At 44.4% G+C, this 24,605-nt stretch overlaps 1 protein-coding gene across 2 annotated transcripts in view; it reads left to right on the top strand.

Moving 5' to 3' along the window:
- Nucleotides 1-24,605, top strand: part of LOC137431696 (protein turtle homolog B) — a 127,904-nt gene that overhangs the window by 65,756 nt on the left and 37,543 nt on the right. For both annotated transcript variants that reach the window (XM_068123320.2, XM_068123319.2), the window contains exons 14-17: nt 3,674-3,921; nt 15,422-15,506; nt 20,033-20,179; nt 20,522-20,567. In XM_068123320.2, coding sequence (XP_067979421.2) covers nt 3,674-3,921; nt 15,422-15,506; nt 20,033-20,179; nt 20,522-20,567 — 526 coding nt within the window. The remainder of the gene's footprint in view (nt 1-3,673; nt 3,922-15,421; nt 15,507-20,032; nt 20,180-20,521; nt 20,568-24,605) is intronic.

Raw genomic sequence — 24,605 nt, 5'->3', positions numbered from 1 at the left:
GATGGGGTGGAGCGGGTATTGAGCAGAAGAAGCCTTGCGGCGGAGTACTTCAGAGCCATGCCAGGCAGGAGCGAAGGGACGAGTACGAGGCCAAGGTCGAGGAGGCAAAGCGGCAAACGCAGCGGCAAACGCAGCGGCAAACGCAGCGGCAAACGACTGCAGCCGCTAATCAAGACCACAGCGGCAAACAAGGCCACAAGGCCACCAAGACCACAAGGCCACCGGCAAACAAGGCCACGGCCACAAACAACGGGAGCGGGCCTTTCGATTCCGTATTCCGTACCATCAAAAGCAGATTCCGTTATCCAGCCGGAGAACACGCGGCACGTGCGGGTGTGAAAAGGCAGGACAGGTGTGAGATGTCAGGTCAGAAAAGTAGAAGCAGACCCTGTACATCCATCCAGTCGGAGAAGCGGCGAATATGCAACGCCAGCGTCCTCTCGCAACCGAACCCGGAAGTCCGTAGTCTATACGGAGTTAAAGGCTGCAGAGTTGGCCATCTTTGGTCAGATTACAAAACAACATCTTCTGAATATGTACATTCTCATGTATTGTATTTGTGCCAATATTGAACAAAATCGGTCCATGCATACATTCACGTGAAAAAGTAAGTACACCCCATGTAAAGTTTTGACTTTTTCAACATATTTCAACATACAGCTATTTGATCTCATTTCAACAATATTGATAGATAAAGGTGATATAATATAACAAATATCATGAAACATTTACATTTTGTAGTCCATTGTATAATTTAAATAAACATAAATGCAAATTTCGCATGTGGAAAAAGTAAGTACACCCCTACATTTATCACTACTTCAAATACCTAAAATTAGAATCAGGTGCACCAGCTCAGGTGCAAATGCTTAGAACATCGTTAGAGAGGAGCTTGGAGGAACCTGTCTTATTTAAACCTCAGACATTTAGTTTGGTTTGCTCTTTGTTGTTGAAGTGTGCGGCGTCACCATGCCTAGATCAAAAGAGCTCTCTGAGGCCTTCAGAAAGAAGGTTATAGATGCCTACGAGTCTGGGAAGGGATTTAGAAATCTCCAAACAATTTGAAATCGATCATTCGACTGTCCGGAAGATCATCGACAAGTGGAGAAGATTCCAAACAACTGCCAACTTGTTCAGGCCAGGCTGCCCCAGCAAGTTCAGCCTGAGAGCAGACCGCAAGATGCTGAAAGAAGTCTCTAAGAACCCCAGAATGTCATCACGGGACCTACAGGTAGCTCTTGCCACTGTTGATGTGGAACTAAATGAGCAAAGAGCAAACCAAAGAGCAAACCAAACTAAATGTCTGAGGTTCAAATAAGACAGGTTCCTCCAAGATCCTATCTACGATGTTCTAATTATTTGCACCTGAGCTGGTGCACCTGATTCTAATTTTAGGTATTTGAAGGAGTGATAAATGTAGGGGTGTACTTACTTTTTCCACATGCGAAATTTGCATTTATGTTTATTTAAATTATACAATGGACTACAAAATGTAAATGTTTCATGATATTTGTTATATTATATCACCTTTATCTATCAATATTGTTGAAATGAAGATCAAATAGCTGTATGTTGAAATATGTTGAAAAAGTCAAAACTTTACATGGGGTGTACTTACTTTTTCACGTGACTTTAGTGGTTTGTCGAGTAATCCGTAGTCTCGCTAATGGCGGAGGTACACAAGTTATCGGGAGCAGAAACCAAAGTAATATCTGTAGAAAAGAGAAAGAGAACCAACTCTGCAGCGTAATTTTAGCAGGTTGAGTTGTGAGGTCAGATTGGGAGAGTTGACAATTCGGATTACTTTGGATTAAATTGAGTCGAGTAAGTATCTGGAGCTAGAACCTCCCAGATGTGAGAGCAGTACTCCATAAAAGGACGAATCAATCCTTTATATAGTTGAAGCAACTGTTGAGAGGAGAAGAATCTTCAACAGGACTCCTAGTTTCTTCGAGGCAGACTTAGCTATTTTTGTAATGTGTGGATTCCAGGATAAAGTTGATGTTAGGGTAATACCTAGTAGGTTTACTCTATCACATGGTGTAATTGTTGAGCTTTCAAAGGAGATTTCAGAGTTGAGAGGAGTTTTAGAGAGAGATGGGAAGAAATTGAGTTTTGGAAGCATTAAACTTAACCTGATTACGTTTGCCCCACTGGGAAATCTTGTCCAAATCCGAATTTAAAGAGGTGGCTGTGATCAAACGAGATGCAGATCAAGTGAGGGAAGATGGGGCAGATGGGAAAGCCATGGAGGAATGTAATGTCGAGTCATCAGCATACGAGTGCATTTGGTTATTTGTGGAAGAAAGAAGGTCATTGATAAAAAGAAGGAAGAGTGTTGGAGACAAGACAGAACCCTGAGGGACACCTCTGTTGATAGGGAAGGAGGGAGATGTTGAACCATCAACAATTACAGCGATAGAGTGGTCGGAGAGAAAGCTTGATATGAGAGAGCAGAGTGAAGGAGGAAAGCCGAAAGAGGGAAGCTTGGATGTCAGACTCCGATGCCAAACTCTGTCAAAGGCTTTTGAGACATCAAGGCCTACAACAAAGGATTCCCCAAAGTCTATCAGAGAAGAGGCCCAGACATCTTGTCCTAGATCTTGCCTTGCGAAAGCCATATTGATGGTTAGATAGAAGCGTGTGAGATTCAAGATGCTTGAGGATGTGAATTGAGAAGACATTCAAAGACTTTGGAAATAGTAGACGTCAGTCACTACTTGTACTACTACTAGTACTACTACTACTAGTACTACTACTATTATTACTACTACTTCTACTACTGCTACTACTACTACCATGACTACTACTATGACTATGACGTATTGCATGACCACAATTAATTTCTGCTTCTTTTGGGGTCAGCTGAGGGGGATGACTGGCCAAAGCCAAATTTTAACAAATTGGCTGGCCAGGTCTAACATTCAACTGGAGTGGATTTGGGCAGAAATTTGTAATTTGTACAAGGTGCTGGCAATAACTCACCTGCACTTCACGAATGACGCCGTGCGATCTTCAATGTCCACCAATAAATGCTAACCAATGCGTTGACAGATTAACGTCCATTTAATGGACGGCGCACTTTGTGATGAACAACCTGCTTTCGAAGCACCAATCCCACAGTGTATAGCCAGGCTGAGAATCGACCCCATACTTGATGGCTGAAAGGTTGGACAAGCTACCTTTTCACCATTCTGTCAGACCAACTGCCACCTTAACTGAATTGAATTCATTATGTGTGAAAAAAGCCAGCTGGTGAATCATCAGCCTTCAAAATTGTTGCGATGAACAATGATCATGTTTTGGAGAATTAATGTTGATAGGTTAGGACAGTCGCATGCTAGTTTTCTTTGGTCTCTTTGTTCAGGCCTCATATATTGTTTATCCTCTTGGCGTTAACAATTAAGCGAATCAGCAATCTTCTATATAATGAAAGGAACGTATTCTGAGAGAATTTGACCTCGGAAGTTTCAACTTTCAGGAATCAATGAGGGTACCCTGAAGTTGTGCTTGTGCAAGTTTTGGAAAAAAAAATTTCACCAATCTTGGCATTTTCTTCATTTGGAGAGAGGGGTGGGGGTGAAATTGGAATTATCCGAGGAATAAATATAACCACGACGTATTATATATGCACCTAAGCAATACGCATGTTTTTTGATACTTGCCTTTACAGATCTTTTCCCACCTGTTCCGATGCCGACCAATCATGCAGTCACCGGGCTTGGGAGCTTGCTTCCACCACGCTGTCTTGTGGCCAATCAAACAGAGCGGGCAGTGTACTTGGTTTGGCTGCCACCTGTCAATGAAACTCGTGTGTCGTGGAACTACAGTGTGGAAGTGCGGCGTCGTGGTCAGCAATGGGAGCAGATAGACTCACTTCCCAGCTCCCAGACCACCTCGGTGATTGAAGGCCTGGCTAAAGTAAGATTTGTCGACCATGCCGCTTTGTCCACTATAATTTCATATCACTATGTTTTTATCACTATGTTTCATATCACTAAGGTCTACAAGAGCTTTGCGTTTCTTTTGGTGTTGGGCTTCTTGTTGTGGGTCGATTTTTGAAATGTGCACTCATTAGTCAGACAGCCACCGGATCACACCCACATCAGTCACATGACTCACTCACCTTAGTACTGAGACGAAATGATCTGGCCGGCATCTTGGTTTTCTGGTGGGCCTACCAAATTAGGCCTGTAGGCCTCTGCTGATTGATTATACACTGCCCAGCTTTGTTTTGTCAGATGTCCACTGACTTTGTTTGGGTCGAGTGTGCAATTATTGGTAAAGTTTGATCAAGCCAGGAAGTGCCTCTCTAAAACAATAGCGTTACGTAATTTTTGAATGGCTCCATATGCGCATTAAATGTGTGTTGCCCAATCGTCCCATTACCGGATTTTTAAAGCCAATTCACTCACACTTAAGGGCAAAGTCCCATTCTCGAATGACCACATACAGGTTTTTTATGAACAAAATGTTTATTACCACAGAGAGAGCGGTAAAGTGGAAGAGTGAGACAGTGAGAGACGGAGTGAGAGACGGAGTGAGAGACGGAGTGAGAGACGGAGTGAGAGACAGAGTGAGAGACAGAGTGAGAGACAGAGTGAGAGACAGAGTGAGAGACAGAGTGAGAGACAGAGTGAGAGACAGAGTGAGAGACAGAGTGAGAGACAGAGTGAGAGACAGAGTGAGAGACAGAGTGAGAGACAGAGTGAGAGACAGAGTGAGAGACAGAGTGAGACAGAGAATGCGACAGAGAATGAGAGACGCACGACAACACTGAGGTAACAGATATAAATTAAATCCCCTGTTCGGAATCACAATGAATCTTATTGATCTAATATTATTCATTCACATGGAAACACGGGACAGGCACAGCTCTATCCAATCTTATTCATTCACATGGGAACACGGGACAGACACAGCTCTATCCAATCTTATTCATTCACATGGAAACACGGGACAGACACAGCTCTATCCAATCTTATTCATTCACATGGGAACACGGGACAGACACGGCTCTATCTAACCTTATTCATTCACATGGGAACATGGGATAGACACGGCTCTATTTAACCTTATTCATTCAAATGGGAACATGGGACAGACATGGCCATATCTAATATTATTCATTCACATGGAAACACGGGACAGACACAGCTCTATCCAATCTTATTCATTCACATGGGAACATGGGATAGACACGGCTCTATTTAACCTTATTCATTCAAATGGGAACATGGGACAGACACGGCCATATCTAATATTATTCATTCACATGGAAACACGGGACAGACATGGCCATATCTAATATTATTCATTCACATGGAAACACGGGACAGACATGGCCATATCTAATATTATTCATTCACATGGAAACACGGGACAGACACAGCTCCATCCAATCTTATTCATTCACATGGGAACATGGGACAGACACGGCTCTATTTAACTTTATTCATTCACATGTGGACACGGGACAGACACGGCTCTATCTAATCTTATTCATTCACATGGAAACACGGGACAGACACGGCTCTATCGAATCTTATTCATTCACATGGAAACACGGGGACAGACACAGCTCTATCTAACCTTATTCATGAACATGGGACAGACACGGCTCTATTTATTCTTATTCATTCACATGTGGACACGGGACAGACACGGCTCCGTCTAATCTTATTCATTCACATGGAAACACGGGACAGACAAGGCTCGATCTAATCTTATTCATTCACATGGAAACACGGGTCAGACACAGCACAAGGTTCATCAGTCAGATTGGAAATGTAAGCTGAGCTGTGATGTGTTTGTTTTTTCAATGCCTGAGATAATACTAAACTGAAAGGCAAGAAACCCACGGAATGGGTGTACTAATTGCCTGAAACAAGACCCAGCTGTCCGCCAGACTCGTAATTGATGTTGAACCTAATTGAACCAAACCATGAAGACCAACAACAAACAACAACATGCATTTTAAAGGCCATTTTCCCTGCCAGAGCGGGGCTTAGCCTTGCGGTCCCCATGACAATCTTCTCCATTTTGCCCTATTTTCTGCATCTCCCCTTGTTCACCCCCTTGCCCGCATTTCTTCTTCGACCATCTTCAGCCAAGTCTTTCTCGATCTTCCCCGTCCTCTACTTCCTTCTACATTCATTTCCATCACTCTTCTCAACCAGTCACTTTCATCCTTCCTCAACACATGACCAAACCATCTCAATCTGTTCCTCTTCACAGCATCATTCACAGGCTCTATTCCCATCATCTTTCGCAATTCATCATTTGTCTTCCTCTCTCTCAACGATACTCCACACATCCACCGAACCATTCGCATTTCCACCCTTTCCAGCCTTCGTTGCTGCTCTACATTCATTACCCATGTCTCGCTCCCATAAATCATAACACTTCTCACACATGCAGCATACACCTTTCCCTTCAGCTTCAATGACACTCCCCTCCTCGTCAGCATGCCACTCAGTTCCCGAAAGTTCTTCCATGCACATCTCACTCAAGCAACCGTTGCCGAGTCTGGTCCACTTTATCCATTCAGCATGTCTCCTAGGTAACAAAATGTTTTCACACCTTCCAGCTTCACGCCATCTCCAAGATCCAACTCAACATTTCCTCCATCTGCAGCTCCCTCTGTGCACACCTTACACTTGAATGTAGCTGCCACACTGGTTAATGACCCTCTCAAACCACTACATTTTTGATGAACCCACTCAGCACACATTGCACATTGAATGGAATTCACTCCGACACCCTTCCTGCACACAGCACACGGCCACTTCCCAGTTCTTTCCACCTCACCACATGCTTTACCACTTGCGATCACCTTCGTTTTTCCGATATTCACCTTCAGACCTTTTGTCTCCATACATTCCTTCCACTTGTTCATCTTCTCCTTCAGTCCATCTATACTTTCTGCAATCAACACCAGATCATCTGCATACAACAACTCCCACGGTAAACCCTCCTTTACGTTCCGAGCCAGCACCTCCATCACAGCTACAAATAGTAGAGGACTTATTAGCGACCCCTGATGCACTCCCACCTTCACCTCAAACTCACCACTGTTCCCGTCCTTCGTCCTTACAGCTGTGCGCGCTCTTTCGTACATTGCCATCGCCACTCTGATCAACCATTCCTCCACTCCTAACTTCCTCGATGCCCATGTCAATACTTTGCGTGGAACCCTATCGAATGCTTTCTCCAGATCAATAAACCCAAGAAACAACTTCTTCCTCTGCTCCATGTACTTCTCCTGCAACTGCCTCACAATAAAAAGCGCGTCTGTCGTTCCTCTTCCTGGCATAAATATAAACTGCATTTCGTCAATCTTCACTTTCTTCCTTATTCTCTTCTCCAACCGCCTTTCCAATACCTTCATTCCATGCTCCAATAACTTTATCGCTCGATACGAGCCACAGTCGAGAGGGTCACCTTTCCCCTTGTATGGAGGTACGAGGGTACTCAGTTCCCAATCCACTGGAATGCGGCCTTCTTTCACCACCAGATTGCAGATCTCTGTCATTCTCTTCACACCCCAATTTCCCGCTGCCTTCAACATATCTCCCACAACTCCCGTCGGCCCTCCCGCTTTTCTGCTCTTCATTGCTTTTATCGGTTCCTCAACTTCCTTCTCGGTTATCTTCTCTGCCGGTTCTAAAATGGGTTACTCTCGATGTTGCCATCCCATTCGTTCTCTGCATTCAACAGTATTTCCATATATCTTTTCCATCTTCCTTTAATTCCATCTGGGTCCACAACGATTTGTCCCACTTCATCCTTCAAGCAACACACCCCCATCACATCACACCTCTCTTTTGCTATCTGCTTTGCAATTCTGAATACCGCTCTGTGACCCTCTTCCAAATCCAAGCGTTCTCCGAACATTTTCCCTCCATGCCTCCTGTGCCTTTGCTACCTCTTTCTTTGCAGCCTTCTTGGCTGCCTTATAACTTTCATGCTCTGCCTTTTCTGCCCCCATTCCCTTCGCCTTCTGCCACTCCTTGAACTTCTTCCTCTTCTCGTCAATCTTCTTTCCAACTTCATCATCCCAACACCCTGTTTCCAAGTGCCTCGGTGGTCCTTTTGTCCATCCACATACCTCACCAACGGCCCCCAACAGACTATCTTTCATTGACATCGAACCACTTTCAAGCTCAACCACATCATCCTCTACCATACTCATCCTCTCTTTTAATGCCTCCCTCATTGTTACCTCTTTCAACCTCCATACCTACATTCTCGGTTGGTACTTCACCCGCCGAACTCTCCTCGCACCTTTCACCCTTATGTCGCAGACAACCAAGTGGTGCTGTGAAACAGCCTCCTCCCCCGGGATCACCTTTGTGTCCCAGAGGTGCCCCCTATCTCGCCAACGCACCAGCAGGTAGTCAACGGTTGTCGTCGACCCACCTGACGTGTATGTAACAAGCTTATTATCCTTTCTGGAACTGAGTATTACAAATCAACAAATCAGCTCCATCAGCAAACTCCAAAATCCTTTCACCTTCTCCATTCCTCACACCATATCCGTAACCCCCATGAACTCCCTCAAAACCATCCATACTCCTTCCCACATGTCCATTTAGGTCTCCTCCTACCACAACAACTTCCTCATCTTTCACATTTTCCATCAGCTTCTCTATTGCACACCAGAACTTGTCCTTCTCTTCATCGCTCTGACCAACCTGCGGAGCATATCCCGAGATGACGTTCACCAAGAGCTTTCCAATCATCATTTTCACCATCTTCAACCTATCACTCACTCTAGTCACACTCACCACACTGTCTACAAACTCCGCAGAAAACAGGACACCAACACCATTCACGCCCTCTGGGCACCCTTGCCACACAAGCTTGTCTTTCTGTCCCTGCCTACCCTTCACCATTCTCACACCACTTCCTTTCCATCTCGTCTCCTGCACACAACATATGTCCACTCTTCTTCTGACCAATTCTTCCACCACGTCTCCTGATCTCCCTGTCATTGTCCCTACATTCCATGTCCCAAACCTCAGAAACCGATCTCCACGTCGGGCATCAGACGTTTCGTCGTCATAAATGGAGTGATTTCCACCCTTGCTTCGATCGGGTTCCCCACCTTGAGTTTTGACGAGAGGGAGTGGGGTCCCCCACGGGGTACTTCGGGCTGTACCCTGCCCATATGTAGTTGTAATTGTCATGGTTCTCTTTTTGAGGCAATGTTTTTATGGCCGGATGCCCTTCCTGACGCCAACCCTTTTAGTCGCCTCTTACGACACGCAGGGATACGGTGTACCTATTCTAAACCGGGGTACACACTGGGTCAAACCATGAAGACCCTCGGAGATTAATTGTATAATGCCTTCAACAGCAAGGATGAGGGAGTTGAGTGGACAGAGGAGGCGAAAAATATATATTTTGTTTGTGTCGCACATTGTGACCACAGCGCGGTCATTCTTGGTTTCTTCTGTCTTGGATTCATTCATGTCATTCTTGGATTCTCTTTCCTGTCTTTTATACCTGTTTTATAACTTTCTTTTTCTATTCCAATTTTTTTTCGACCTTGTCTTCTATTTGCCCTTACCAGTAAAGGATTTCAGCAGCCTTGCATTCATGATGTCTTCCATCTTTAAGGGGCTGGAAAAATAACCTCTTTGTATTTACTTTGGATCACTGGTCTGTGTTGCTTGAGAAAATATCATCTTAAACATTGCTGTCCAATACTGATGTCGATACAAGTCTTTGCAAATCTATGTGACCATTGCAAGTAGAAGTAGTCACATTTGAGTTGTGGTTCATGCCAGTGTCCTTTGTACACCTTTTTTACTTCACCTTTCTGCCCTTTGCTTTTATTATTATTATTTTTTTCACTCGCTCATTCTCAGGCTGGCAGGATAGCCAACAGGTATGCATGCACACTCACACCTAGATTTGAATGTCGACCCAGATATAACAAACTGCCATCCTGGTGTTTCGCAGGTCGGGCGATACATCAATGTGAGTGTCACCCCTCTGATGGACGTTAAACTGGTTCTCCCATCTGGCGGCATTATTTGGTGGACGTTAAAAATCCCACGGTGTCCTTCATGAAGAATAGACGAGCTATGACTGGACAGGCTCACTGACACTTTGTATAGAACATGATCGCACAAGACGATACTAGAACGGCGCTTCATGGAGCACATACCTACGCCAGGCTGAACAGTTTACGGTTTGTATTCCACTGATAGGCCGGATCTGGAGTCGGACCTGAACCAAAATCTAATCGGTTTGTTCTTGTCGCCTAACCAACTCACCCACCAAGTTTTGACAAAATCCGTCCACAACTTTTTGAGATATCATGCTGAGAGACAGACAGACAAGGGTGTGAATACATAACCTCCACCCACCTTCGGTTGCGGCGGTAACAGCTTTAATTGTCTCTGTACAAGCTGCTTGAATTTGCACACGCTTTAAGTAGAAGCACCTTCAATATCACTTTTAATCCTACTCATATTCATCTCCATTATTTTCATGATCATCAATCCGATTCATTTGAAAGCAAATTCCCAAAGAACCTTGTTATCACCATCTACAATTTAGCAGCTTTCACATGGATGCAGGAGAAGTAGTCACATTTGAGTGTTGTATTTCAGTGAGTGAGTATTTGAGTGAGTCACAAGTTGGTATTTCAAAAAAGTGGATTTGGGGTGAAATTAGCGGGGGTAGAAAAGATCAAGGCTTTGGATGGAGGAAGATAAGAGATGGTGGTGAACAACTGTTTTAAAGACTTGGAGGGAGGAGTGGGATTGAAGAGAGTGAGGTGAGTGAGTTGGTGAGGTATGTGGATGGACAAAAGGAGGCACTCAGAAACATGGTGGTGGGATGATGAAGTTGGAAAGAGGATTGACGAGAAGAGGAAGAAGTTCAAGGAGTGGCAGAAGGCGAAGGGTACGGGAGCAGAAAAAGCAGAGCATGAAAGTTATAAGGCAGCCAAGAAGGCTGCAAAGAAAGAGGTAGCAAAGGCGCAGGAGGCATTCAGGAAAATGTTCGGAGAACGCTTGGATTCGGAAGAGGGTCAGAGAGCGGTATTCAGGATTGCAATGCAGATAGCGAAAGAGAGGTGTGATGTGATGGGGGTGAGTTGCTTGAAGGATGAAGTGGGACAAATCGTTGTGGACCCAGATGGAATTAAAGGAAGATGGAAGAGATATATGGAAATACTGTTGAATACAGAGAATGAATGGGATGGCAACAGAGAGAGTAACCCAGTTTTAGGACTGGCAGAGAAGATAACTGAGAAGGAAATTGAGGAAGCGATAAAAGCAATGAAGAGGAGAAAAGCGGGAAGGCCGACGGGAGTTGTGGGAGATATGTTGAAGGCAGCAGGAAGTTGGGGTGTGAAGAGAATGACAGAGATCTGTAATCTGGTGGTGAAAGAAGGCTGCATTCCAGTGGATTGGAAACTGAGTACCCTCATCCCTCCATACAAGGGGAAAGTTGACCCTCTGGAGCAGGGGTCAGGAACCTTTTTGACTGGGAGAGCCATAAAAGCCAAATATTTCTAAATATATTTCATTGAGAGCCATATAGTATTTTTAACGTATAATAAATTAAATATGTCTTACTTTTAATGCGACTTCTGGTGCTGCATGGTTTTGCTGATGGCCTTGTAGTCTGGTTCATACGTGGTGAGGTTGAGCTTCATGCAGGCGTTGAGGCTTCCATCAGTTAAACGTGAGCGTAGGTTGGTCTTAATGTTCCTCATATGCGAGAATGACTGCTCACATGCATATGTAGAGCCAAACATGGTCAATACGGCAATACTCACACGCTGCATTGTGTGGTATGTCACAGGAAGCTCGTTCCAAGTTTTAAGAATCAGCTGGTCTTCAGGTTGAAGATTTTTCATTTCTGTCCACTTGTGTTCCCTCGCCAGCTCTGCTCGCTGTCGCGCAAGACTTTCCAACTCTCCATTAAGTGACTTGAACTTACTCATCCACATGTCTGATGCCTTCAGGTCAGCAACTTCCAGCTCAAAGTCTCCGATAGAGACCCCGGGGATGCATGTCAGGTCGATTTTGTCCACTGCACACTCATGTGGATGAGTGATGAACTTGAAAAGACCAGTGCGCGCATGAAATTCTCCAAAACGTGCTTTGAATGACTGCAGGAGATTGGACGTAAAGCCAGCTAGCTGCTGGAGATCCAGATGTTGAGTGGAGTCACTTGCTAAGCATGCATCTCTAAATTGTTGCAGTCTTTCAAAGTGCAGAAGACGACCTGTTTCAATGTCCCTGAGAAAGACTTCCAGCTTGCTTTCAAATGCAAACACTGCTTGTTGAAGGGATGAGATTGTATTTCCAATACCTTGCATTTTCACATTGAGCTGGTTCAGATGGCCAGTTATGTCCACGAGATAGTGAAACTGCAGGAGCCAGTCAGTGTTGTCTAGCTCAGGATGCTTGACGCCTTTCATTTCAAGAAAAGTCTGGATTTCACTCAGGCAAGCTGCAAAACGGCTGAGCACCTTCCCCCTTGACAACCAACGCACGTTGCTGTGTAAAAGCAGACCGGGATAATGATTCCCAACTTCTTCTAACAGAGCTTTAAACTGGCGATCATTTAAAGCTCGGGCAACAATAAAGTTGACCACTCGAATGACCAGCGACATCACCTCACCAAGCTCCTGGCCACACGTCTGAGCGCAAAGCGCCTCCTGGTGCAGGATGCAATGAAAACTTAGGATGGCTCTCTTTTCATGTTCACGGAGAAGCGCTACAAATCCTTTGTTCTTCCCCAACATACAGGGTGCACCATCAGTACAGACAGAAATAAGTTTATCCATCGGTAGTTTTTTTTCTTTAGCAAACTCCATGAAAGACGTGAATAAATCCTCTCCTCTTGTTGTCCCTTTCATTGGCAAAACAGCCAAGCTTTCCTCATGCAGTGTGTCACCTGCAGCATACCTGGCAATTATACTGCACTGAGATAGATGGCTAACGTCTGTTGACTCATCTAACGCGAGAGCAAAGTATGTCCCGGCGTTTATGTCCTTAATTTGTGTTTCCTCGACTTGATTTGCCATCATGATGCTACGATCGTGCACAGTTCTTGCTGACAGGGGCATGTCTTTTATTCGTTTGATTATCTTGTCTTTATTTGGGAAGTCATCAAACAGTTCATTGGCCACATCAAGCATGAATGTTTTGGCATACTCGCCATCTGTGAATGGCTTTCCATTCCTTACTATTGCCAAAGCACCCGCAAAGCTAGCGGAATTCCCGTCACCTTGCTTGGTCCACACACGTAGTTGCTGCTGACTCGCCTGCACTCTCCGCTGTAGCTCCTCGCATGCCCTTTTCCTGCTGTCCCCCGCTGGATATTTCGATGCAAATGAAGCATGGTGCGTATCGAAGTGCCGCTTTATATGTGACCGTTTCATCGATGCAATTTTATCATTGCATATTAGACATACCGCAGATCCTGCTCTCTCACCAAATGCAAATTCCTCTGTCCACGCAGCCTGGAATGCACGGTAATCATCGTCTTTTTTTCTTTTCGCCATCTTTTCCGTTACAAGGGTTGAAGCGGATAAACTAGTTGGCTATCTGATAAAATTGATTTCTTCACCTTTACAATGACGCGGACATGCTCGCGAGCCATTGGTTCCCGACCCGACCCACGGGTGACCCGTGACCCGTGAAATTTATCTTCAAAACTAATTTCTGTTTACTTTAAAATGACACAGTATTATTAAGAAATATCACAAGTATTTTAAAATCAGTTCCAAACTGATTTTTTTTTTTTTTTTTCAACTCAAAATTGTCTGGGAGCCATATGCCGTCACCGGAAGAGCCATATATGGCTCACGAGCCATAGATTCCCGACCGCTGCTCTGGAGTGTGGCTCGTACCGAGCGATAAAGTTATTGGAGCATGCAATGAAGGTATTGGAAAGGGTGTTTGAGAGGAGGATAAGGAAGAAGGTGAGGATCGACGAAATGCAGTTTAGATTTATGCCAGGAAGAGGAACGACATACGCGCTCTTTATTGTGAGGCAGGAGAAGTACATGGAGAAGAGGAAGAAGTTGTTTCTTGGGTTTGTTGATCTGGAGAAAGCATTCGATAGGGTTCCACGCGAAGTATTGACATGGGCATTGAGGAAGTTAGGAGTGGAGGAATGGTTGATGAGAGTAGTGATGGTAATGTACAAAAGAGCACGCACAGCTGTAAGGACGAAGGACGGGAACAGTGGTGAGTTTGAGGTGAAGGTGGGAATGCATCAGGGGTCGGTTCTAAGTCCACTACTATTTGTAGCTGTGATGGAGGTGCTGGCTCAGAACGTAAAGGAGGGTTGACCGTGGAAGTTGTTGTATGCAGATGATCTGGTGTTGATTGCGGAAAGTATGGATGGATTTAAGGAAAAGATGAACAAGTGGAAGGAATGTATGGAGACAAAAGGTCTGAAGGTGAATATCGGAAAGACGAAGGTGATGGCAAGTGGTAAAGCATGTGGTGAGGTTGAAAGAACTGGGAAGTGGCCATGTGCTGTGTGCAGGAAGGGTGTCGTAGTGAACTCCATTCAATGTACAATGTGCACTGAGTGGGTTCATCAAAAATGTAGTGGTCTGAGAGGGTCATTAACCAGTGTGGCAGCTACATTCAAATGTAAGGTGTGCACAGAGGGAGCTGCAGATGGAGGAAATGTTGAGTTGGATCTTGGAGATGGCGTGAAGCTGGAAGGTGTGAAAACGTTTTGCTACCTCGGAGACATGCTGAATGGAGAAGGTGGATCAGACTCGGCAAAGGTTGCTGGAATGAGATAGATGTGCATGGAAGACGTTTCGGGAACTGAGTGGCGTGCTGATGAGGCGGGGAGTGTCGTTGAAGCTGAAGGGAAAGGTGTATGCTGCATGTGTGAGAAGTGTTATGATTTATGGGAGCGGGACATGGGTAATGAACGTAGAGCAGCAACGAAGGCTGGAAAGGGTGGAAATGCGAATGGTTCAGTGGATGTGTGGAGTATCGTTGAGAGAGAGGAAGACAAATGATGAATTGCGAAAGATGATGGGAATAGAGCCTGTGATTGATGCTGTGAAGAGGAACAGGTTGAGATGGTTTGGTCATGTGTTGAGGAAGGATGAAAGTGACCGGTTGAGAAGAGTGATGGAAATGAATGTAGAAGGAAGTAGAGGACGGGGAAGACCGAGAAAGACTTAGCTAAAGATGGTGGAAGAAGAAATGCGGGCAAGGGGGTTAACAAGGAGAGATGCAGAAAATAGGTCAAAATGGAGAAGATTGTCATGGGGACCGCAAGGCTAACCCGCTCTAGCAGGTAAAATGGCCTTAAAATGCATGTTGTGTTGTGTTGTACATGGATGCAGTCTCCTCAAATGCCTTATTCTTTCTCTGTTCTTCCACCCCCCTCACATTGGTGGAACGGTGCCCAGGGTTCTTGGTATGACATCAGAGTTCGTACGGTGTCAAAGGACAGCATTAGTGAACCATCAAACATGCTCACCATCTGGACAACCGGTGAGTTGAACTTTCTGTGTGTCGTGGGGAATAGAGGGCCATGTTTCAAGTTCAAAGAAGGATGAATACATTTGAGACTTGTAGGTGACAATCAATGGAAGCGGCAATGCTCGTTTACAAAAAAGGACTTTGTTACTGACACGTTATCCATTATGATACGGATATGGGTTGTCTTTTTATTGACAAGGACCTCGGAATACATCCTGTATATTGTAACTACATTTCTGATGTTGCCCAAACATAACATTTGCGTGGTAACATAACCTCAGCAGTTGTATCATGATCTCCCTAAAAAATCCAGGCCTTATTCCCACCTCGATCATCTTATCTCCTGTGTTTTACTCTTGTTTTGATTAAAACTAGCATTCTGCTGTGAAAACAGCAGAGCACTGCAGTATATGGAGGTGTTTTAAAGGAAATGTTAAGGTGGCTGTCTTGTCTCCGATCATGCTCTCCTATCAAAATGACATATCATGCTATCTATGAGAAAATGTATGTCTTTTGATGTTTTATGTTGTAGACTCATGAAAAGAAAATATTTGAGATGAATTTTGATAAGATATTGATAATTGCAAAAAATAAATCAAGATACTTCAGAAACTTGGTGGACAAATTCGGACGACACTTGGTGAACACGTTGGGTGTGTGACGAGGACAAATTGATAATATTTTGGTGAAGATTCGGATCTGGATCCGTATACCAAAATTATTAGTGATTCTGCACCATTCAGAGATAGGGGAAAAAACTATATGTAGCACGATATGTCTAAACGTTGTGGATGTGGTATGACAAAATTTGGTAGATGAGTTTATTAGATGACAATAACAAGGCGATTAGATTTTGTTTCAGGTCCAGATGAAGATCTGGCCTGCTATCTGTGGGATACAAAATGTAAACTGCGGTGAGAGAGTGAAAAACCCTCAGAATAAGCTTCATTACGGGAGTTACCAATGATCTTAAAAACTTTGGTTTCAACAGCGTGAAGCCAAGCTAGGTGTGAGGCAGGAACACCAGCCCAGAGGGGAGACCAGTACTCCATCAAGCTGCGGATGAAAGCTTTGTAGGTGGTGAGCAGCTCTGTTGTGCCAAGGAAGGACTTCACACGATGGAGGATGCCCAGTCGGCAAGTGGATTTGGAGGCCAGCTTGGAAATGTGGCTTTCCCTCTAAGGATTATGGCAAGATCGTGAGACCCAAAAGCTTGAGTGACATAACTTCTTCGAGAGGATTGTTGACAAAGTAGATTGGAGGGTTTCCAGACGGTCTTTTCAGAGAGACAAGATGAGTGTGTGAGATTTGACAGGATTGACAGACATGTTCCACTTGTTTGGCCAGCTTGTAATTTTATCCAAGTCTGCAGAGAGTGAAGAGGCGGCTGCCCGTTAATCTGAGATTGATGTCAATCCCGTCAATCTGAAATGTGGCAGAGGGTGGAGTCATAATCAAAAAGACAGAGGATTTTCCAGAGTCAGAGAGATCTTTTATGAAGACCAGAAAAGGCACAGGGCCCAGAAAACTGCCTTGAGGAACTCAAGCCTGGACAGGAAGAGAAGATGAGAGAATTCCATTTAGAGCCACATTTGGACTATGACAGAAGAGGAAGTCCGTGAGCCGTGCGGTGCGATTTCTATGGATACCACAAGAGGAGAGTTTGGTGAGAAGTGCGGGGTGCCAGACTGTATCGAAGGCACGAGATATGTCAAGGAGACGGCTCTGATTTCCTGTCTGGCGCACAAATTCTCTATGTAAATGTGTATCGTGCAGCACAGCCTCTAGGTGGGAGTGGGTATTACAAGTCTCACCCTTTACAGTACAGTATTGCTGTCCCCACGTTTTCCAGTGCAGTGCTTGGAATTACACAGCGAGAGGTATTTTGAATAATGACAGTAAAACCACCCCCATGGCCACTCCCTTTGGGAGCCGGTACTTTTAGTACAATGTAATTCTGTATAGTTCCAGGCTAAGGGCTATGGATTCAAGTGAGGAAACAGATCGTATATTGTGGCTGAAAGATCAGAATCAACAACCTTCTCACAGTCTCAACCTGTCACTCTGGAAGGATCATCAAATGAACCCACCTATCGATTTCCATGACAGACACTGGAGAAGGGACAGTCTCGCCGCCTACTGTATAAATTTTTTTATGATAACTATAATGTCATAGGTCACGCAGTCCTCATCATCAGCTTCTAGACTTCAATATCAGCCATGGCTTTTCCTGGACTGTCCATAAAGCAATGCTGGCCTCCAAAGCCAGCCACAGACTGGGCATCATCCATCGTTCAGTCATACCTTGAAAAATCAGAACTGGTCGGACTACAAGGCGTTTAGCCATAGCTCACCGGAATATTGCTTTCACTTGTGGGCTGGTACCCCAGCATCACAGATTTCTCTGTGGATCTGTGAAAATTAAAGCTTTCAACATCGGTGGCATGTCCTGAAGCACAGATCACAAGCAGAAGAGCAATTCCTCTCACAGCACAGAGATGTCGGTGGCCTTTGATTTTTTTTTTGTTTGTTTTTTTGATGGCGTAGCCCATGGAGCAAAGCCGTCTGGAACAGCGTTTCTCTGTCCGTATGTGTGTGCATGTCCCTTCTGCCGGCATATTGTGGGTTTATTCCTTTCAAAATTCGTTTTTTCTGCAACTGTTGGTCCAATTGACATGCTTCACCATAGGAGCACCTCCTCCTGTATATATATATTTTTAAATGATACTTATGACGTCATAGGTCATGTGGTACGGGAACCATCTTGGAAAAACCAAAAAACTTTGCACCTCTATATCTCCGAAACCGCTCCATGGAAAATTTGAAAGGTGGCTCATTGTAAAGTACTCGCCAAGGGGAATTACATATATTAATGATGATGTGATAGGTGCCTTCATTATGACATCATAAATCGACAAGTGGAACACTTGATACGATCAGTGTGACATTTCTGGCGTGTGATATAGGGATAAATTGGTCAAGAAAAAAATTTGATGTCCTTGGTCGCGTCGTTCGGCAGCCATATTTTCATGGCGTAGACCGTAGGGCAATGCCGTCTGGAACAGCGTTTGTCTGTCTGTCCGGTGTTTGTCCCTCACAAACGTTCACCAATCAGAGCTGAGGATCTGGTCACATGACAGGGGACAGTAGACCCTCCACACAGCAGATCCAAGCCCAGCTACACCATTGTTCGATTATCAGTCTTGTTGTTGTTGTGTGTTGTCTCCTCTGGTCTTGCTCCATCTGCTCTCTCAGCATTTGAGTCACCCAAGCTCCTCCATGATGCACACATGTTTTCTATTCACACTCTCCTGGTTAAACTCCAAAATCCAAGCCACCCTCTTATCTTCCATTTGTGGAACTGCTTTCCAAAGACCAATCAACTGCCCTCTTCCCTCCATGGAGTCAAGCAGGCAGTGCACCACCATCTCATGTCATCCTCACCTCCCTCTATACCCGTGATATTTTCTACTCATGAATCCTTCCTAACCCATCCTTCCTGCAGGTTGGTGTGTTTCCTTCCCTCTTCTTTTATCTTTTCCTCTTCATTTGTTCAGTTGCTTGTGTCCCATTGTGGTCCCATTGTGGCCCCATTGCCCTATTGTTAGTACGTTACCTTTTTATTCTGTCACCTCTCTCTCTTCTATGAGCCAGGATTTTGTTTAAATAAAAAGAGCCTCAGCCAACAAGCAAGTATAATTCATTTTTATTATAAAAAACAACAACCGGCCTTTGACCTTTTTCCCTGTTTGCATTATAGATACTAGGGCGTGCCCGTACTATATATATATCTAAAATTATATCCCCCCCCCCTCTATTTACATGAAATGGTTTGGTTCATTCGCAAAGCCAAAGCGAACGGCTTGCGAGTACGGTGACAATCCCCCCCCTCTATTTACATGAAATGGTTTGGTCCAAAGCGAACGGCTTGCGAGTACGTTGACAATCCCCCCCCCCCCCCCTCTATTTACATGAAATGGTTTGGTCCAAAGCGAACGGCTTGCGAGTACGGTGACAATCCCCCCCCCCCCCTCTATTTACATGAAATGGTTTGGTCCAAAGCGAACGGCTTGCGGAGTTTGGTAAAGAAATCGCCATAGCGTGCACAAACGCGCAGGAAAGCGAAAGAATCGCAAATTAGTTTTAATTAGTTTTAAAACATAGTTTAACGCCAACATAGCGGCAACATAGTTTGCCAACGTGAAATAAATGAATACGCTCTCAAATGTGCCGTCCGAGGCAGAGTCTGTTCGCCACGTTCGGCACACGTGATAACTCGCTGCTCTCTGATTGGTTGAATCGTTTTTTGGACATAGCTTGGTAACTACTTGTCCGATTAATATGAAACCTTGAAAAGGCACATCCTCGGGTCCCCAGCAATATACCTGGCAAGTTTCAAGTATATCGGAGCCGTGGTTGTCGAGAAACAGCGGTCACAGACATACATACAGACATACAGAGATTACTGGAATTATAGATAGATGTATTAATGAATAGTAAGCAATGAAATATTAACCCTCGTTTTTTACCGGGGGCAGTGAGCCGGGAGGATGACGGACGTTCAGCTGTTGCGGCACCAGTCCTTGCAGCTGTGGTCGCAGCTCTGTCATTCCTTGCCATCGCCGTCCTTTTCAGCACTGCCACCGCCTGCCTTGTCAACCGCAGGAATAACCGTCCACGTTCTGGTATATTGACCCTCTAACCCTGTACACCACAGCTTTAATTTGGGTTTTGATCATGCGTGTCGGACTATTACAAATTACCATTTGTAATTGTATTGTCTCTTGTGGATTATCATTATTTTCCGCATCACAACAAAGAGATCACAGATTGTGCTGTGTAGTGTAGACAACACACTTGACTCGGCATGACATTAACGGGCCGATAAATTTTATTTATCTCCTACAGAACACAAATTAATAGTGAGATTATCTTGCCAGTGATTGTATGTGTTTTTTTTTTTTACCGGGAGAATTTAATTGGTAACAGTACTATTTACCTGTGTCCTTGTTTTCTCAATTTTGCAGTGTCTCAACTGTCCATCACCCATTGCAAGAAAAGAACAGAGTCTGAGTAGGTTTGTTTTCGTTCTCAAATACATTTAAATTCGCACTTCTATCTTTCCATTTCACCATTACTGTCTCCAAACGCTTGTCATTTGCCTTTTCCATCTCTTTCCCCTTTTCAAGTCATTACCACATACATATGCATTCCATCCTATTAAATTGCCTATGCAAAGTCGAGGTTTGTGGACGAGCCTGAACACAGAATGGACCTAACAGAATAAGAATAACATAGTGGAAATGGGGGAAAAGACACCAACGGCAAGGTAGAGGGACATAATGGAGGGACACCTAGAGCAAAGCCTAGTATTGGCTTTACGGTTAAGGTGGCTGGCTGAAGATCTTAGTTAGGGTCCTGAGTTTGAGCCCCTGTAAAGCTGTTGAATTAACACCTGGGGTTGGGGGGTAAGGGGGGGTTGACTCAGCCTGTCATCCTTCTGAGGTTGGAAAAATGATTACCAGCATACTGGTAATAGGGGGCACTGGATTCGTGGCACAGCCATGCCCCCTCCAGAAAATGATGGGCAAGCAGCCACAGGCTGCATACGTACCACCACCACTACTTAGAGGAAGAATTGGCATGGGGAATAATTTGATCAAAGCGAGGGGAAGGAGGGCAGGGGGGGGGGGAGAGGGGGGGGTGGGAGGGGGACAATCTGGATACAAGCTCAAACACAGCAAGGACAGGATGGGATATAAGCCAAGGATGAACCAGAAATGGAACTAAAAAACGAAAAAGAAGTTGTGGTGGGGGGGGGGGGGGGGGGGATAATACAACAACCTCGCATGGTTAATGAAGGTAGAAAAGATCATGACTATGGATGGGGGTAATGACTGGAGGTGGTGGTGAACAGACATCCTGCGGCCCTGGAGGGAAGAATGTGGTTGAATTGCCATTCATTACAAATTTACGTCTTTTATTCAGTAATTTTGTCTGTAATATCTATCGTTGCGTGAACCAACAGCTCATGTCTTACATGCATGACATGTAGGCGCCACCCGTTGTTTTTGCAAGTTGCCAGGAGTATGACACTGTTGCAGGCTGTTTGCCCCAGGAGACACTGTTGCAGCCTGTTTGCCTCAGGATATAATTTTGTCTTTTGTTGCTCCTGCGCTGGAGGCAATGTTGTCCTTTTCACCACTTCTGCCGTGCTGGGCCATATAAGTAATCCAAACTTCCCTGTGAGTTTTATGTCTATGGAACTTGCACATTTGTCTTTTATCTCCCACTTATCATGGCGATGGTTTTTTTTCCCCTCCAGGGCAAAGATGTATTCATGGCACAAAGTCGAATAATAAGGGACCATCTCCATATTACATCTGCAATAAAAATTTTTTATGTCCTTCACGACCTTCCTTATACCCACTGTGTACTTACGACATAATCACTGACCTGAACGGCTGAACCCACCCCCCTTTTACTAGACTTACACATTTTGTGAATATGATTAATCAGATGATGCAGTAGTCTGCACAATATGTTGTTTTGGTGATGTACATGCTTGAATTGTGGTGCATAAACACCGGTGGATAAATAAATAAATCAATTTTTAGCATGGCCAAAAGCAAAATGAACATTTTTTTTTCCTCCAGCATTTATTTAGTTTGACTATACAAGTCAGGCTCATGGAAGAGTGAGATGACAAAAGGTGGACAAACATGGACTGCAGATTATAATGGTTTATTTTTCATTGCATTGGCCACAAATGGGAAACGAAACTCTGAAATAGTAGTACAGCCGGTGTACGTCCACTTTCAAGTTCCATTGTATGCAGTTTTTTGAACTCGTATGCATCGCCATGTTAGTTTGATGAATTGTGCATCACCTGATGCATCATGGTGCGTAATGAATCAATCGTCACCATCACTATGTTAACTTGCTTTCAAACTTGTCTCCTTCCTCAAAGACATGGCAGCACCTTGTTAAGTCTGTCTCTGGTGAAAACTCCCCCTTCATCCCTTCTCTCGCTTCAAATGGCACCACAGCCGACTCTGCTTATGAGAAGGCTGAATGCCTTCTCATAAATGCCAAATCCCTTGCTTTCACGTACCTACCCTACCCTCTCGTACCCAACTGCTCCTGGACTCTGTGCATTTTGTACCTGATAAGATGGAGAAGTTTCTGGCAACCCTCGACTCTGATTCTGCAACTAAACCGGGATGGCATCAGCTCGTGTCCTAATAACATGCTCTCCTACTCTTGTGCCTCCTCTTTCTGCTCTGTTCACTTTCATTTGCCTTAGGTCATCTTCTATATGCTTGAAAGTCAGCCAACATCACAATGCACAAGTAAGGTGCAAAAACTGGTCCTCCAAACTACAGACTATCCACTTACTTTAAATGATCAGCAATGTCGTGGAATCCATCATCACTGTCGACAACAAATCCTTTCTTTTCTCAAACGGCCTGATCTCAGATCATCAATTTGGCTTCATACCAGGTCAGTGTACCTTGGACATGCTGCATCTGCTCTCCCGACAATGGATGGACGCTCTCAATGTCAGACATGAGATCAGGGCCGTCGCTCTATACGTATCTCAAGCTTTCTGTAGTCTGGCATCCTGCCTTGCTCTCCAAACTCTCTGCCTATGGCATCCAAAGCCAACTCCACATATGGTTTGCCGACTTCCTGTCCCCTCGTAGCCAACGTGTGGCTCTCAACGGGATCCTGTCACCTCCTCTCCCTCTCGAGGCTGGATTGTCCCAAGACAGTGTTCCGGGCCCAGTCCTATTCCTAATCTTCATCGATGATTTATTTCTGGAGAATCCTCTTTATCTCCTTTTTGATGACTCCCTCTGCTGTAACATCCATCATCTTTCAGATAGGCAGGCATCAGCCTCTTCCTTCTCTACAGACATTGAGAGAATGATGAGCCATGCCATCTTCCTCTTGCACGGACCATTTTGACTTTTACATAGAGTAACCAATTTTTAATCATGATGAAGAAATATCCCAATGAAGCTGCATGCAAAATTTCAACTTTCCGTGTCTGCATTACAGGAAACACCTAGAAAGAATATCAAAATGCAAAGCTCGTCTATGTCCACTCTGCACTTGTACTAACCTTGACGAAAACAACAGCTAAAAAAATGTATGCAAAATTTATGAATCTGTGGTCTCCATATGAAGGTTTGTTGAAAATTCATGCCAAACCCTTAAATGGTTAATAAAAAAACACGGAAGCGATTTTAAAAAAACCCTGCCATCTCGCACTGTGCAGCGTTGGACGGGCTAATAAGGCCTATTTGTACTTGCAATAACTTTTCCCTTTGACATTTTGACCCAAACACCCAATTATTATACTTGGTCTTCTCCATATCTTATTATAATGGAGCAAACGTATATGATTATGGTTGTTTATGTGCGACCAAAACGTCTTCTTCTTCTTCAAATAATATTAACACCCAAAACACAGTCGGTGAACTTAATTACGTTTAGACTGCTAAGACACTTCAGACCTTTGACGACCCTTTAAGTCCCACAAGACCCTTAAGACCACCAAGACCCCTGAAGACCCAAAATACACTTAAAGACCCTTAAATACCCCGAAAAACCAAAATACCCCAAAGACCCTTAAAGACCCAGAGGAACCAAAAGACACTTAAAGGTCCAGAGGATCCAAAAGACCCTGAAGACCCAAATGACACCGAAATGGTCAAAGATGCCTATCTTTCTGAAAAGATGCGTGGTGAGGCGCGCAGAGCGCACTGAGTCATGCTAGTTCTAATAATAAGGGTTTGTTGAAAATTTGATGACAAAACCTCAAATGATAAAAGGTTATGGCCTGCGTACATACACGCATACGCAAAACCCTGTCTCCCACTGCATGATGGATGGTCCATCTATATGCATAGCCATCTATTACAACTGTTTGATTAACAGACTACATGCAAAGGATCTGTGTTGTTTTTTGAATGCAAAAAGAATTACCAAATTTCAGGTTTGCAAGGGACAGCCGTTGAATTAATTGTATGGAGAGACATGCTCAAGTATCTTTCCAAGTGAGAAACACATCACAAAAATAAATGGCGCATATGTCATACAAAG

Source organism: Myxine glutinosa, chromosome 7, assembly GCF_964187855.1.
Source record: "Myxine glutinosa chromosome 7, kmMyxGlut1.1, whole genome shotgun sequence".
NCBI classification, from domain to species: Eukaryota; Metazoa; Chordata; class Myxini; order Myxiniformes; family Myxinidae; genus Myxine; species Myxine glutinosa.
The sequence above is the reverse complement of the archived record's forward strand: the minus strand, read 5'-3'. Positions and strand labels throughout refer to the sequence as shown.